The sequence below is a fragment of the Emydura macquarii genome, unplaced genomic scaffold (genome assembly GCF_026122565.2).
Source record: "Emydura macquarii macquarii isolate MOO-44397 ecotype Brisbane River unplaced genomic scaffold, CSIRO-AGI_Emac_v2 contig_1254, whole genome shotgun sequence".
NCBI lineage: Eukaryota > Metazoa > Chordata > Testudines > Chelidae > Emydura > Emydura macquarii.
Genome location: NW_027131391.1, coordinates 1,978,558 through 1,995,851, shown reverse-complemented (window position 1 = coordinate 1,995,851; position 17,294 = coordinate 1,978,558). Strand labels below are relative to the sequence as shown.

Below are 17,294 nucleotides of genomic sequence, written 5' to 3'. Positions count from 1 at the left end.
CACAAAATGGAAGGATCCAATTCATTCCAACTGTGACTCCCTTCATTTCAGGGGAGTTACAACAAGGATGAATTTACCCTGAAGTCTTCAATAAAGCAAGACCAGAACTTTACCCCCCTCCCTCGTCTTCATGCTGATGTGTAAGGATGAAGCTCGATGTAAACTCTTACAGTGAAAATAAAACCAATTAATTTGGATGTTTCCTCTGTTTTGAGAAAGGGATAAAAAAATCCATTTTGCCTATCATTTTTGTTGTTTTTTTGTTGCTTTAAGGCAACTAATAAAAGCACACACCCATTCTTCCAATCACAGCACTGAAGCCATGCCAGCCAGGCACAGTAGAGGGCAGAGGGCAGCTATAATGCATGCACTTCTCTTCCCCTAGGATGCTGAACCTTCATATTCAAGTTAGTGGAAATTGCTCCCAGGAGGCTCACAGAGAAGTGGTGCATTTGGGACATTCTATTATAGCACTAATTGGAGATTGCGAAACATTACTACTATATTTATTTTTGTGAACAACCAAAAGAAAACAGACTAAGAAATACATCTCTGCTTAGTGTGGTGCGTCTCCCAAGACTATCGATTTCTGGAATTATAAAATGCCTTGTCTACACATAGAAGGTGCACTACTTTTAACCATACTGGTATAATTAAAGCAGTACAACTCCTCTGGTGTGGACACAGCTATACTGGTATAAATGTGCTTATACCAATGTAGCTTATTGCCATACAGAAAGAGGAATAAAGTAGATCCATATATTCCACCTTTCTATTGGCATAACTGTGTCCACATTAGGGCTTCTATCAGTGTAACTAGAGTGGACGGACAAACAAAACAAAACAAAAATCAAATGTTAGTTATACCAGTACAAGAACTGTGTGTACACCAAGCCTTACTGTTTGGGAAATTCCAAAATAAAAAACCAAAAACACTCACCTGTTTGTAGTACTTTGTATCACCCAAACTGCTCATAAGAGCATATTGTAATCCCAAAGAGAGAGAAGACTGGAGCCTTCTGAAATAAGTTTTACATAGGAAGCTGTTTTCTCCAAACCTCAGGTAAAAGTTTGTGGAACAGGGTGGCTGTTCTGTGTACTGTACTCAATTCTGTGAGTAATAGGGGTCTTATTTCTTTCCTTTGAGAAAGAGGCACTATTTATTCTCTACAATATGGGTATCCCTCAATGTTAGGACTTGCAGAATGCAGCGATAAATATGAACAGACCCCTCCTGAGAGCTGGTCCTTTAGCCAGTCTGTTCTATTAAGCAAATTTATTTCACCAGCTAATGGATGATGCTCCACTCAGACTAGTTCAGTATTCTGAGTTTTGGATGTACTATGGATGATGTTTACAAATAAAATTCAACCATTTAAGTGAATGAGAGAGAGAGAGGCTGCCAGCTTAATCTTACTTCAGACTAAAACTTTTAAAATCAACTATTGTTTAAAGCAACACTTTAGACTAGGACTATAGAAGGATTAGAGATAAATATTGCTGTTTTTTCTAGTGTGTTTACTTTGCACATTTGATAGCCCTTGGATAGAGTCAGTTTCACGGTTTCCCTGTAGAAACAGTTTCACCTATTTGTGCAGTTTTCCCACAGTCACAGGAGAAATTTTTTTTTTTTAAATAGCAAAATGTGATTGCAAAACCACAAAAACTGGCACAACAACTTGGGAACAGGTGCAGTGCCTGAAAATATGTACTTCACTTTTGCAAGTGACAGAGTTTCAAGCTGATCCTGTCTGTTTAATGTGATAGCTATCAAAATGGCACCCTCTCAAGAGCAAGCACCTCTGTAGAAGTTTGGAGTAACAATGTCTCGATGATGTTTGGACATTGCAGTCAGATGTGTGCAGGTCCATATACTAAAACTTCCTAAATTTCATAGTATGAATCCAAGTGCCTGCATTAGCACATCCTCTGGGTAGTTAGGATTCCAGGCACCCAAGAAGGAACTGAACAACCAACCATTTTCACACAAAAATTGCAGCAGAGTAGAGACCACATGAATGTGCCCATTAAGAAGGATAGGTAAGAGGCTTGGTCTGCCTTAGCCCTAGCTCTGATATTTGCAGGTATTACTGTCTGAATGAATGCAACTATTTCCATTGATTCCCCAGGTTGGGAACTTGGTTGTTAGGGGGCCATACACAAATTCTATGCTCCTAAAAAATTCATCATTGGTCTCTGAAAGGAGAACTCACAATCCCTAAGGCTTCACCACAAAGAAAAAAACCAGACACTTGAGGGAGAGGAAGACATGAACTGAAACGCTGCTTTAATATCAATGATCAGCACCATTCTGTCACCAGTTCTACCATAGTCTCTCCCCTTGCGGCCAGCCGCCCTCCATTATTATAGAACATTTGCCCACAGGGTTGTTACAAAGTAGAGACCTGCTCACACTTACCCTGCTCATAGGCCTCCATCCCACTCTGGTCAAGGGTTTAAGAGCACCGAAAGGCAGAAGATAATAGAGAATAGTCAGAGGCCAAGAACGGAGTTTCAGAGCAGGCCTAGACATACAGCTCAGCTGGCCCAACCTCCGCCTCAGGGCCAACTGGGGGAATTGCAACCTGTAGGATCACATACACACACAACAGGGTCAGCCAACTCAGCCTCAGAAGCACCAGCTCCTGATAGAGTTTGTTCAATGCTTGTCACTTTTATTTACACAGTGATTCTGCAACTTGACTTGGGTTCAAACCTGCTCCTTTCCCAAATACAGGGACAGTTCATCTTAAAAATGAATATGAGCTGCCCAGAGCCTGGGGTTCACTGGCACAGGATAACTTCCATCACTCGTGCCTGCTGGCAAATTAATTAAAGGCAAAACCTTCTTCATTAAACAAAGTCTGAGACACAGGTGAAAACAAGGCTGCAACTGGTCCATCCAGCTAACGTCGTAACATACACAATATGTTATGGCACACCAAAAGCGTGAAAACCCAGGTCCTTTTTCCAAGCACCAGAAGAATAAGTAGCTACTTGACAGGAAACATTAGCCTGTACCCTTCTCCAGCTCTTGGAGAGTTAAGAGTGATCAGCACAGTAAAGCACTTTGAAAGCTAGGAATCTGGGATTCTGGGAATAAAATTTCTATTTGGGGCAAAAACATTAAGCAAATGCTAAGGAAAGAACAGATGATATTCCAGTGAAAGAAACAGCCACAAACCCAGGGCAATGATGTCTCTTATGTGTGTCTCCAGGGTTTCAACAAGGTGTGGCATTATGGGAATTCTGCGTTTCAGAAGTTCCATCTACAGTGCTGTTCCTGCATGCAACAGTGGGATGAAACTGACCTTATCCTAGGCTCTCATTCTGTTGGGAGAGAGACAGGTGCAGTACCATAAGTACAATGTGCTGCTGCTGTGGGAAAGGAAAATGTAAACGCTTATCTCTCCTGCCTGTCTGTAGACGCAGCAACAAGAAGGAATCGTGCCTGTGCCTCCTGGTCTCTTCAGGGGAGCCCCAAAGCAAGCAACAGTAGACACTGTCAACATCAGTTAGTGCCCCAGCTGGATGCACCCTGACTTTATTGTGTCTAAGTCCTATACAGGATATTCAAAGCCACTGGGGTCAAACTGAAGTATTCATGCAGCAGGCCTGCTAGGAGTTGGTCCCATCTGGCCAGATATTTAACACTTCAGAGACAAATAGAAGTGGCATTTGTGAGTTAGTTCACACTGCCCAAACAGCTGAGGTCAAAAGGCACCTTTCAGGTTTTACATGCCTTATTGGGCACCTCAATTTTAATCAGATGATAGAAGAATTAAAACACACATACGGCTAGTGTAACAGGTTAGTTAGTATCCATGGCCCTTTCAGACTTTGGCCTCTTAAGCACCTGTGTTTAGATGGTTTTTTTGTAAAGTAGATGCCTGAATTAAGAACAAATTCATTTCACATAAAGAGTCACCAGGTGGCTAACAGACTATCACTTGTCATTACCAGCCTGGACCATAGCTGAACCAGTGGCTCAGCATGGAAAAACTCCACATCCCATTCTTGTTTCCAGGAGATTTCATTCCTCCAATTTATGCCTTGTTTGAGTCTTCCCTGAGCAAACTCTTATTCCTTTCTTCTCTTGTGGTCTCGATAGGGGTACCTTTTGCCTAGTCTCATTAATCAATGCTTCCTGGGTCACATCATTAGATTAATGTCCACCTGACACAGGAAAAAACATCCAGGTCTGTTGGGCGCTGTGCTAACTGCTGGGAAATAATTTGTCTCCCTGCAGCATTGGAGGCGATATAGCAATGAGGTGAGCACGACTATACGTGCATGCTGAGTGAAAGGTTCCTGCTACAGGTTATTTGATGAGTACTTCTGTCCCTCGCAGGATGAAAAGATTTGAGAAGTGTGCTGTAACTCTCTACAGTTCTCTCCAAGAGAGAAAGGAGCTGAGGCCTAGAAAGGGCCAATTTGCCCTTCTCAGGACTTGGGTTAAAAATTAAAACACCTGAGCAGCTGCAACCGTCACCATGTTGGGATGAAGATGGTGCCTTTGGCTCACTGATTTACTCTGTAGGCCAATGTTACTTCCTCCAAACCAGAGAATGGTTCTGTGTGCTGGAGTAAAAGAAAGACCTGAGTTGCTGAAGTATTGTCTCAGCAGCGCTACAGCAGGCCTGAAGCAAGACCAGGCCACAACATGGGAATAAGACAACTCACCTGCAGCTCCTCCTTGCTCTCATTCTCATCTGCCAAACCCCAAGAGCCTGCCACAGAGATGACCTCTCCAAGAGCTTCCGAGGACAAGGTACTGCTTTTCCCTCCCATCTCCTTCTCCCTCCCTTCACTGCAGACGATCATGGACCAATCCCTGCAGAGCTGCATCCTGGCAGCTTGCTCTAAAACCCCCTTGCTTCCTACTGCCTTGGCCTGGTTTTAGATGAACCTCTTTCTAGATTTTTTGCTCTCTGACTGATCAGCAGTGGACTGGAAGAAAAAGGAACCCTCATCATTTCTCTTGGTGTACAACAGCATTCCTTCCCCTGCCAATTCAGCACATAAGGAGATTTACAGTAATTAGGCCAAACAAAGACTTTGCAGATGGCGGTAACTCCTTCTGCCCATCTACCCTCCCCCATCTCAGTCGCCATCCTGCAAAGCAGAAAACACTGAACAGTACCTGAAACGGGCTCTCCTACTTGGTGTGCCCCTGGCAGAGCCAGCTGGGCCTGGACTCTCCAGTTGCGGGTGCTGCTCCCCGGCACAGCTGCCGCTGTTCCCTGAACGTAGCCTTCGGACATGAATTTTAACTTTGCGGAGGTTGTAGCAAGAGGGAGGAGGGTTAGATAAAGCTTTACAGCATCTCACCATTTCCCTGCGTGCAGATCTGGTCCCTGCAGGGTGTTTGATTGACACATCATCAGGATGGCGGTGGGTTGTAAGTCTCAGTCTCTCTCTTTTCCTCTACCTTCCCTTCCCCTGCTCGCTTCGGCACAGGAGGGAGGACACGACGTCACAGCTCCTAATTCCCCGGCTGGCTTGTCTCCGGTTTCCCTCTCTGTCTCTTTCCCACTTGCAACTCGGCTACGAGGGTCTCAGCTATTGCAAACAAACAGGCATTGTGTCACACTTCAGCATCCCTCTGCAAAAACAGCTTTGTGTGAGACAAAAGCAACCTCTCTTTACAAGCAGCCCCTGCTCCTCTCTAGCCAAGGTTGCCATCGAAGCTCAACTCCCAAACAAATGCTCTGCAGTCTCAGGCTGCTAGGAACGAATGCTCTATTCTCAGAACTGCAGCCAGCTGGCTGTGCACAGTCATCTCAAGAGCCAGCCTGAATGTGAGGCTGGGAGGAGGAGGGATGGCGGAGAAGAGGAGGAGGGAGATAATTCATAGCTTCAATTCTGCACTGCAGTAACTGCAGCTAGATCAGTTCTGGGCTACTGAGCAATCAGATGTGTATGCAAGCACTCTCTCTACCAGAAAACCCTTTCCTTCTCACACTGTCCAGCCTGGGAACAGAGGAGAGGAAAGGGAGGGAACATCTCTTCTATCTCATACAGCCCAGCCAGAGACCAACACCCATCTTCGGAACACCCTTTCCATCCCACACTGCCCAGCAAGGGAGCAGGCAAGAGAGAAAGGATACACATCCTTACAATGAAACAAGCTCCAATGCCAGTTTCAGAATCAGGCACTGCACAAGTTCAATAGATGCTTCATACAGTTCACAATTCAGAAGCCAAACCACCAGCACCACAGGGGCAAGAGGCATTTCTGCAGTCTTGAAGGCTGCGTGCCCATTTTGCCCAGCACAGTGTTCAGAATATTCAAAGGGTGAAAAGTTCTCTTCTATATTGCAAATGATATCTGAACGCTATTGACTAAAAATTGGCATTCCTGTGTCTGCTGGCTGCACCAGGACTGGTAAAGAGGGAAACTGGCAGCAATAGGAACCCAGAGCCAGAGATCAAAACTAAGTTTACACTTGGTGTCAGTGTATCCAACACCAGAAATATTTTACGGTTCAATATTTAACCAAATGATTAAACACTAATGTTTTCTGTCAAAACTAGGGCAGACACCAGTTTAGTATCTCCAAATCATGCACATCCTACTAGTGCCACAAGTGATGTGGAGTGGGTCAATAAGGGCTTTGCTGCATTAACCCAAGGTTGGATAATAGGTGTGCTGAAGGGAAGAGAGAAAATGGGGTGGAGGGGGAGGGGCAACATCCAGAAACACATTTAGTGCTAGCCTGAGAGAACCTTTCAGGATGAAATTCATTTAACAGAAACATATTGGAAACCAATTCTTTATCACTGATCGGTTACAAGATTCATGTACAGACTGATTTTTGCAACTGTATATTAAAGGGATACTAGTAAATTGAAAATCTAATTAGTTTTTTAAAAGAGTTGAAAGTAGTTCCAGGAACTAGGCCTACCCCTTTTCCTCTCCTGAGCTCCCCTGCCAGTTTTTGTGGTTTTATAATCATGTTGTCCTATGTTTTGCAATGCTTCTCTCTCTCCTGTTGCTGTGTGAAATACCCAGATAAACAGCAGAAACTGACTATATAGGGAAACTGTAAAAATTCACGAAGAAAAAAAATGGAAAAATAGTGGAAACATTTCCACTCTGTCACAGAATATTAGGAGTTACTAGTCATAACAACAGGTGCAAATTTTCAGACAGAAGTGTGATTTAAATCAACAGCATCCCTTTAAAAACACTTCATCAGACCAAGGTGGAAATCATTTACCACCACCAAGATCACAAGGAATGCTCAGCATGCATGCAAGTTCCAGAATCTATGAACAAAAGAAAAAATATAGCACTGGTACAGACAGGCCAGGAGAAGAGCAGTGCTGTCTAACAAACTTTTTCTCCTCCTCTTCTTCACATTCCAGACATGCAGGGGCTTCCACACACAAGGAACTTGCATAGCATTTTCCTCTTTGTTATGATTCTAACCTTGTTCTCCAAAGGACCTCACCCCCACTTCACACTTGCCAGGGATGCAGGGAAAGGCCAGAGCAAACAATAGTTTCATCTGCACTCTCCATTTATTCTACTTTTCCTCCAAGAGTAGGTTAGGTAAATGCACATTTCAGCACAGTCTATTTCAATGGAAATAGCCCAATCAGCTCTGTCTTTTCAGAGAACTTATCACATCCTAGATCAAGGCGGCAGGGGTTTATTTTCCCAAGATTTTACAAGAGTGGAGAGAGTTGCGCAGCCAACTTGCACCCCAGAAGTGAATGAACACTGAAAATATAATTCCATTGTTTAAGTAGATACTACAGTAAATTCAGATAAAATTGATAGAAAGGGAACATGCAGTGAGGGCTTCTCCCTTTGGGGCAAAAAGCATGGCATGACGCACACCTTCCTAGGTGAATTTCCCAGGGAGAGAGATTGATCTTAGTGCTATATAAACCAGACTTCTTCATGCCTACACAAAACTCACCTCTTCTAAGAAGCCTTACATTTCTCTTATGTTCTGTCCTACTGACCCCATTACACTCACCGAGACACAAATACCTGGCTGTTACCCATGGATGAGAATCTGCTTAAATACTGACATACAAACATACATGGCGAGTTGCCATGCCAGCAGCTACTGCACAGAAGGGCTTAAGGATACAGTAGGCTTTGGGTGCTCAGAATTTAAAGATGTCTGCAGTGGAAGAAAGGGGAAATGACTGGATCCTGGACCATGTCGACCCAACCCTCAGCCCAAGTGTTCTGAGGAAATGTGAAGGAAGAGACTGGCCCAATTGAGACTGGGCATCAATCACTGAATCCCCCTCTCTGCTAAGGGATGAATGTGACAGATTTACACCTGGACTTCCCCTCAGCTCTCAGGACAGGGCTGCACAGCCCCTTTTACTCGCTTCACTGATGTGCCTCAGAGTCTAACTCTTCTCTAGGGAAGCTCTGGGGCTTCAGCCCCAAACCACCCCACCTTCTTGAATTGATTTCAGAATTCAATTAAGTGAATAAAGGAAATAATGACCATCTGCACTGTAAAGCTCCTGAGAATTATCTAATAACAAACAGCTAATCTCTCAGCTATGCAACTCCACTCTGCTCTATCAGTTCATACAAGCATCAACTCCAGCAACCCCATTTAATTACTTGTCTTCTCATTATTCCTCCAACCCCTTTCCTCAGGACTCCAAAAACACTAAGCCTGGGGATTTACAGGAATCAGAGACTGGATTAAACACACTACTGTACTTTAAATTGAAATGACATGAGCAGACATGGCTGGGCGTGGAATCGTTCAGTCTGGATGCTAGAAGCTCTCCCTCTCCACTTAGTAAGTTATTCCATATATTTTATATGGAATATTATTAACACATATTATGCCATCCAAGTGGAAAAGAAAAGTACCAAGCAGCAAAGGCAGAGGTATTCTCATACCCACACCACACTACTATACAGAAGAGATCTGCTCCTAGTGACAAGTAATAGTTTATCATCAATGGTTTCATTCTTTTTTCCTGGTCATAGTCAATATCTATTGTTTAAACTTTTGCACAAAAAATTCTCTCTCTTCCCTCCTCACAGCCTTATTGTTCTGGAGAAATCCAGCATGAGAAACAATAGCCTCCTCAACAGCCAATCAGGAGATACCACTATTTTAAGTGTGTAACAAAAAACTGCTTTTGGACATTAGGGAAACAGCTGCAGATTGGCTGTTGTAGAAGTCACATGATGTTTAATGCTGTGTATCTCACTTCCCTCCCCAGATTCCTGCTGGCTGGTAAACTTCAACTCTCTGTGGGTTTCTAGGCCCTGGCTGGGAAATGCACTCAATGCCCTGGTATAGGAGGTCTTTTTTCCGCTCTAGTTTCTAGGATTGTCTTGCCCATTTTTTTTTATCTCAAGCAGGCTTCCTGTAATTCCCCCTACCATAATAAGAGAAAGGTTTGTGTAATTAGTTTATTTTAAAATGGATAGTCACCCTTCTCAACAAAGAAAGAAATCAGCTTTTTAGAATGGCCATAAAACATTAGTTTTTCAGCTCTACAGACTATACAAAGTTTTCGGTAAACAATCCTTGATCTCTTCTCTGGGGGCAAGGAAACATGTCTTATCAACTTTGGAAAATTTATGGCACTTTAAAGTATTTTGTAATATATTAATCTCTATGGTTCTATATTTAATTTCATATGCTATCTGATAAAATGCCTTTCATCCAAGATCTTCATAAAGCCGATTCCTTTTTAGGGTACTGATATCTAAAATGGAAGCATAAGGGTGGGAGGGAGGGGCGGTTTTAGACCTTCCTACTAAAAACTAAAACTCTGTTAAACTCTCAAGAATCCTGAGCTGGAAACTGAACAAAGAAGCTGTGAGGCCTCACATACAATTCAGAAACCTACATACAATCCTGTAACTGAATAAGTAGTTCAGACTGTGCGGTTGGGGCTATGAAGTTTGTCAGTGTTGGTTCCTCAGATCAGCAGAACTGAAAGATTTCTAATTCACCGAGTCATCTGGCCTGAAAACCCAAGAAAACCGTGACTAAGAACTGGTGCTCTTTGGAAGTTAGGCCTCTTCTGTCAGCATTTGGAAGTCTAAAAGTGCTTACCTTGGCTGTACAGCACTCCTGGCAGCAGCAGAGGCTGACTCTGAATGAAGCTTGTTTCAGTTCCTTCACAGCCTTCTTGTTTTTATCTATCAAAATGTGACATTGATCTGGCTTTTTGGTTTGATTTTTTTAAAGTACTTTCTAAGACAAGTGAACAAAACAATGGAATATAATTCCTATAAGTGTTCCTGACAAATGCATACAAGACTGGTGCACCAACAGGGAGGAAGAAAAAGAAAAACTCTAATCCATGCCCTGCTGAAGTCAAATGCACTGAAGTGTTAGGACTCCCACCATACCAGGCCCAACCACTGTCCTGTTTCCAAGATCAGTTGATTATGATCTTCTGATTCAATACTACTTCTGTTTCCAGGCTGTGAAGTTGGATGTACCCACTATATTTAAGTAGTAGTCTGCAACACTGTGAAGTGCTGCATGCTGTGAAGTTTAGTATTTTTCTCTTCAACAGAACAAGCTCAGCAAGAATGTAAACCTTGACAAGTTTGGTTTTCATTTGGATAGCTTTCTGTAGAGACAATGATTCTGCCAGACCATCACTAAACCGCAGCCTCACTAGACTGCCAAACGCCACCCAACAGGTCACCAGACCCCAATCATGATCACCCTGCACCCAGCAACGCACTACCTCCTTGAAATAATACCAAATCCCAGCACTCTAGATTTACAGTGAATCCCATCAACCCAGCATCCTGCTAGACAAAGAAAGCTATGTCTCTGCAAAGACATCCAAATAAGAAAATGGGCTAAACTTAAAGTGATCTGTGTTCCTTGTTACCACACATCCACCCTGAATACAGAGTATTAACCCAGCTGCCTATTACCCATCTTTCTATGCTCTTAAAGCTATACACTGATATTGCAAAGGGTGTTCACTGAGTTAATCAGGATTTCTGAACTGTAATCTTCCTCTCATGTCAAACAATCCACAAAACAGTCATCTCTCACACGTATACAGTTTCTAACAGGTTTAGACCCCTAGAGAGGATAAATGTAGTGAACACACCTCAGCAGAAAAAAAACTTATTTCCCTTCCACACAGTAGGTGTACATATTTCACCTGCAGCTGTTGCTGTTAGCTGTTGGCCAAAATTAGCCTCTAAAACACTCAGAGGGCAGGTCCCTGAAGAACAGCTTCTCAGATCCCCAACGGCTGGCTGGCTCGCAGTCTGTCTACCAGAGCTACTGACCTGCTCTTTGCTTTAAGAAAGCAGCATGATGCAGCTGGTCCTCCTGTCCAGCTCATGTTTCAGCCATTCAGACTCCAGGGTGGGAACTGTTAAGGACGTCCCAATATCATCAAAAGAAATTAGATTACCTCAAAGTCCCAGCTGTCTTTTTCCCCTTTAAGAGGAGGAGACAAGGCAGTAAAAACTGAAAGGAAACTAAAAAGGAGGGGGATAAGACTCCATGACAACATTGTCTCTCACTTCCCCTAGATGGCTTGCCAGCACTTCCCAGCATTTACAAAACAGCAGACTCATACCAGAGATAGTATCCAGGCCTCTGTTAACAAATCACCAACTGAAAACATAACAGGACAGTTTAGGCTGAACACCAGGGAAAATTTCTGACAGTAATGTCTGTTGATCATGGAAAAGTCTCACAAGCAACTATATTACTTGGGAAATTTAAAAATTATACTGGACAAATCGGAAGAAAACCATCATTACCTCCAGACCAAGGATTATATTTCACACCAGTTGGACAGCAGAGAGCATCTATGTAAAATGATCCAGTTTAGATTTCCTGTTGCTCTTTCCTGACATGTTACCAGAAACACTGATGTTCCCAGCCAAAGAGTACATATAGTATTATAAAACCCTTCAGAACATTCAGAGAGATTGCTCAATAATGAGACACATTTCAACAAAAGTGAAATGGAAGAGACACAGTAGCAAAAACTATCCACCTGAAAACTCAGTTTGAACCTGACATTGAACTCTATATCCTAGGACTGGTTGAAAAATGTAAGGAAAGTTACTGGCAAAACTTTTGCCATCACGCCTTTTTTTCCCTCCTGTTGAAATGGGAACTTTTTTGAAATTTTCTGATCAACGCTACAAGAATTCAATCAGAGATTTCTTTTGTATAATTAGACACCTGCCCACACAACAGCAGAAAAAACAGAGGAGCAAGTATGACATGTAACAGGCCAGCTGGTCTAGGGATTAGATTTCACTCTTCACAGGTAGAAAAGCCAGGGTATGAAGTCGTGCAGGTGGAGGATTTTTCATGGATTCTTTTTTGGGATATTCTGGTCTCTTATTCAGGATTTCCCATCACAGAACATACCATTACTACACCATGTGCTGCCTTACTAAAACGGTACTGAGTAACCCTGCCTCACTCGTCTGCAAGCAGCACTCTAGAACAATGCCTCTGCTGCTCATCCACCTCAGTAGGGGCTCAGCACTTTTGAAAATCAAATGGCTGCCTAAACATGGATTTAGGGGCCTAACTTTAGGCTCCTATTTTTAAAGTCTTGGCCTGTGATATTAAGCTTCCCCCCATAGAGGAGGTGGTTTTTACCATGTTATTTGCCACATACCATATCAGATGTCACTATAAACTAGTGCCACCTCCTAAGGTTCACTGAGTTCTCTCTGATGCTGTATCTTTACTTGGTTTTAGCCACTCTTACTATGACAGCCACTCCTGACACTATTACACAAAAAATAGTATTGCAAAACAAATATTAGATAAGAATAAACTGTGTATGCAAATAAAGGACTATTTAAACTCTACTCACCTGATCACACTGTTTGTCCAAACTCACTCTTTGGTCAAGGTTTCCCTGTGTAAATTATGCTATCTGTATATCAGCAATGCCACAGTATCCACAGAGAAAGAAGAGAGTGGAATTGCTACCAGTTAGCCTATACTACATATCCAGGATGCTGGGCACAACAAAGGCCTTGGCCAGGAAATGTTCCCAGATAGAATTTGAGGCAGTAAGCCCAAGTCTTTCTTCTACCTATATGATAAATATCTACCTCTTTCATTCAGAGCTGTCTGCTTTGCCTCATCTAATTAAATGAAAGCTAATCCCCTTTAATGATCACAGCAAGAGATATGCTAATGTGTTAATCAGCTCAAGCTATAAGCCACATAATGTCTCTATGAAAGTTATAAAGAAAGGTCCATGCTAGAAGCCAAATGTTCCCTGTTCTTTTGTCATAAATGATGGTAATACATTAAAAATTTAAGGCACAATGGGCCTAAATTAAGTTAAAATATTGTTTTAGTCCTTCCTCCCCCTCGAAGTTTTTACAAATTAATATAGATAGGAATATTTCATGATTTTTAAAATTCACTTAAAAATACCATATTAACTTTCCCACAGTGATACACTCAAATAAACCAGTACTGTGGTACTGCATGAGAACCAGAAACTGAAAATAACTGTCCCAGTTTCAGTGATGTGCAGCATCAATGGTGAAAAAGCAAACGAGATATGTAAAATTTCAGCTTTAAAGAAATTACATGTGGGGTACAGCTCTTCCATTCAGGATTGATTCAGTGCTTTGATGAAGGATAATCATTATGAGAAGACAACTCAAACCCTTGAAAACATTATTTAAGGCAGCCTTTATTTAGTGGCAAATATTAATCATCCATTCTGTATGAAAATGTTCAAGACATACTTGAGAGGCAGAGGGAGGAAATTGCATCCACCCAGTTTCGTTTTTTGATATTTCAACTCTACATGTTTTTGTTGATCAAAGGAATCAATATTGACATATTATATAGTTATATACTAAAATAATTCAAGCAGGAATAATTATTGAGACACAATTTATTGCTTTTTTTTTTATTTATTTCTGATTGTTTATGAACATGTAAACTTTGCTAAACAGAATTAAAAACCAAACTGTTTCAGGAGGGACCATATCTACTTGTATGTTTTCACAGAGCCTAACACAAATAATAAGCGTCTTAATTTCAGGTGAAGATTTAAGTCTTTAGGTAGGAGAATTAAAGCAACTAAATTTAGAATTCAATGTGTAACATCCTAGCAAATGCTAAGGTTTTTAAGAAGGTATCTATTTTTTACCTGAATCAATGGATTCACCTTATACAAAGAAAAAAAAATTAATAACCTTAAGTCACCAGGTGAACCTTCCTCAGTGGAAACACATATATTGAAGGAGGATAAAAATAATTGTGTTTAAAGTAACTATTGTTACACTGAAATTAGACAACTGTTTGAATCTATTTTTTAGTATTTATATAATGACTACCATAATATTGTGACTAGAATTGTGTCTCAGCACATACTGGTGACATAGAAAAACAGTATTTAGCATTAAGCTACATATTTATTCCCCTGTATGTTTAAATGCTTTGTGATCCTGACTATAGATATAAATATATGCTATTGTATTTTTGATAAAAATCATTGGGTCTTGCTTTTGTGCCAAAGTTGTTTTTTATTTATTTTATTTATTTAAAATTTTAAAAATAGGTCAGGCACTTTAAATAGGAGTTTCATGGCGCCCTTTTTAAGAGCTGCTTTTGTTAGTCCTTGGACCACACCACAGCTAGGATCTATTTTTAAATACTTGGAATGGGCAGACATTATGGTGATGGGAGCCATATATGTACAGAGAGATTAGATTTTACCCCTAAACCCGCTGACCCTGTGTCAGAACAGTGTATGGGTCACCTAAGAGGCCACAGATACCACAATTAGCAGACCTAGAATAGGCAGAGACTCCCTGAGTATATTACTTCTATAGCCACCTTTCTTGCAGAAGTGAATCTCTTTCTATATGGAACTGTCAGGTCAAAGACCACAGCATAAGATAGTCTGACTTCTGTCTCCTCAACCCTCCCTCCCCCACTCAGGACCTGTGGAATCATGAAATTGCAGCAGCAGACTAATACTGTTCAGAAATTAGGGGTATACACAATAATTTCTTTCCCCCATCCAGCACTGCAGCACTTCAGCTGCTTCACTCACTCATGCTTTCTCTCACTATAAGCCTGTCCACAGGCTCATCCCAATGCCCTACAAACAAGGAGATAACCCTCTTCTCTCCCTTCCTGAGTTTGCTTCCAAGGATGCCAAAAATGCACATTGGGGAAATAATGCAAAACTACAAATCAGCAAAAATAGATGCTCCAGTTTCCAGTGAAAGGAACAATACAGCTATTATTTTGTTTAAATCCTCCATTGTTTGTAACACCCTCTTTGAAGCCTGAAGATTGTTTTCTTTCTTTTCCAGATTTTTCCCATTTGGCAGAAAACATTCAATGGCGCCTAAGCCAACAAAGTAGGTACCAGAAAGGGAGTGGAAAACCTGTCAGTGTATGTAGCTGCTCACCTGGAATCCTGCTTATATGTTTTTAATTCTTTATATAATTCCCCCTGCACAAATAAATCCTTCAGTACTAGTCTAAAGCTAAATTTATGCTTGCAGCTCAGAACTTAACAGCAACCCCAAAATACTCAAGCCAGGGTATTAAGAAAATGGAAGAAAAGCAGTTTGGTGAGGAAATATTCCAATTTCACACTTCCACTGGGTTTCTCAACAATGAAAAATGTTTTTAACTATGAAAAATACTTTAAATAGTGTATTTTTAAATACTACTACTCCCAGGAAACTTACAAGTTCCTTTACCAGGTACATAAAGCCACAAACTCGTTTACTAGCCCTATTCTAAATAAGCTCCAGCAGGTGGGAAAGGGAAACATGGAGGATAGATCTACAGATAACTTCCTCAGAAACTGTTACAGTCCAAACTGTTCACATATGGACCCTTCAGATCAAATCCAGTTTGGGTCCCAAGTGAAAGTCAGTTTAGAGATTCCAGTCTAGTCCCTAATATACATATGCCTAAAACACAAAATCAACACAGCTGACCAAGCACTCAGAAACGGAAGAGGAATGGAAGGATGCTAAAGTTCAGACTGAGGCAGAGGAGCATGTCCTGCACTGCCATCAGCCCCTCATGTTCAGAAATGCCAAATTCACCCAAAACCACAGAAAACAGAGTGGGGTGAAGTAGCTAACTGACTTTGTATTTTGCCACAAAACATACCTAACACATATATAATAAATTGTTTGGTCAATGTAAAACAATACAATGTATTTAACATTTTGTACATGATGTGAGACACATGAGAGTTACGTGGCATTGTGTAATTTTTCTCAATTTATTGAGACAAATGGGTCATTTGTGTTACTACAGAACACGTCCCTGCACCTGACGTGCATACTTGAGTTTCATAACAACTTACAAAGACAAAGTAACAACACTAATGATACACACTCACTAGAGTAGAAAAGGAACCACCTTTGAAGGGACAAGCTTTCTTTAACCATGTGAATGAGCTAGAATCATTAGAGATTAGGACGATGCTGGCCTGTAGGAAAGAGTTCTCTGCAGGTGTTAAAGGATCTAAATAAGAATTGCCTTCATACTAATTCTGAATAGTAGTCACATGTGCATTTGCACCGTACAGTCCCTATCCAAGAATCTCAAAGCTTTTCACAAATATTAATTCAGCCTCAACTTTCTTGTGAGGCAAACAAGAATTACCCACACTTTCACAGGGGAAGAAACAAAGGCATAGAGAGATTATGTGATTTGGTGAAGGTCATATTGCAAGTCAGTGGCAGAAGTGAGAAGACAACCAAGAATTCCTGATTCCCACTCCTATGTTTAGGGATTAGAGCAATCTCTTTCACATGTTCTCTAGACACAGTTGTTACCAACTAGGATAATAAACTCATCACAGAATGTTTTTCAATGCTCATATATGTAACTGCAGAATGCTAATACTGTAACATATATATTGACTATTTCCTGTTTTAATAAAAAATTAGATGAGGATGGTTTTGGATGGCCTTTATGCTAGATTCCATTTCAACATACAACAATTAGGAAATTTTGAAAGTGAGTTAAATCTTCAGATATCCTACCAACTAACTAGCATTATAAGAGTACTGCAAGTCTGGGACATGAGAACATTTCTTCTACTGAGCACAAGAACTCAAGTTATTCCAGAATCGCTGCAAAACCACGCATTATGCTCTATGCCCGCCAATCATCTCTTAATTCTATCCCTAAAATACAAGTAAAAAAGAAACTGACAAACTGTCCAAGCCGCATCTCTTATAGCAAGTGGTAGGAGAAATGTGTTGATTGTACTAAGAAGGGAGAGACACCTACAGTTCTTAACATGTCATTACATCGGCTTAA

At 41.2% G+C, this 17,294-nt stretch overlaps 1 protein-coding gene across 4 annotated transcripts in view; it reads right to left on the bottom strand.

The window, feature by feature from the left end:
• The window catches only part of PISD (phosphatidylserine decarboxylase), a 39,899-nt gene that overhangs the window by 11,736 nt on the left and 10,869 nt on the right, over positions 1 to 17,294 (bottom strand). Inside the window, exons 1-2 of one of the 4 annotated variants that reach the window (XM_067550062.1) lie at positions 5,144 to 11,132; positions 2,420 to 2,585 (exon numbers count right to left, since the gene is read on the bottom strand). The exons of 2 other annotated variants lie outside the window; for them this stretch is intronic. In XM_067550062.1, the coding sequence (XP_067406163.1) occupies positions 2,420 to 2,585; positions 5,144 to 5,334 (357 nt within the window). In that variant the 5' untranslated portion in view covers positions 5,335 to 11,132. Of the gene's footprint in view, positions 1 to 2,419; positions 2,586 to 5,143; positions 11,133 to 17,294 lie in introns of those variants that run through there. One more of the 4 variants, XM_067550064.1, reaches the window with a different exon arrangement.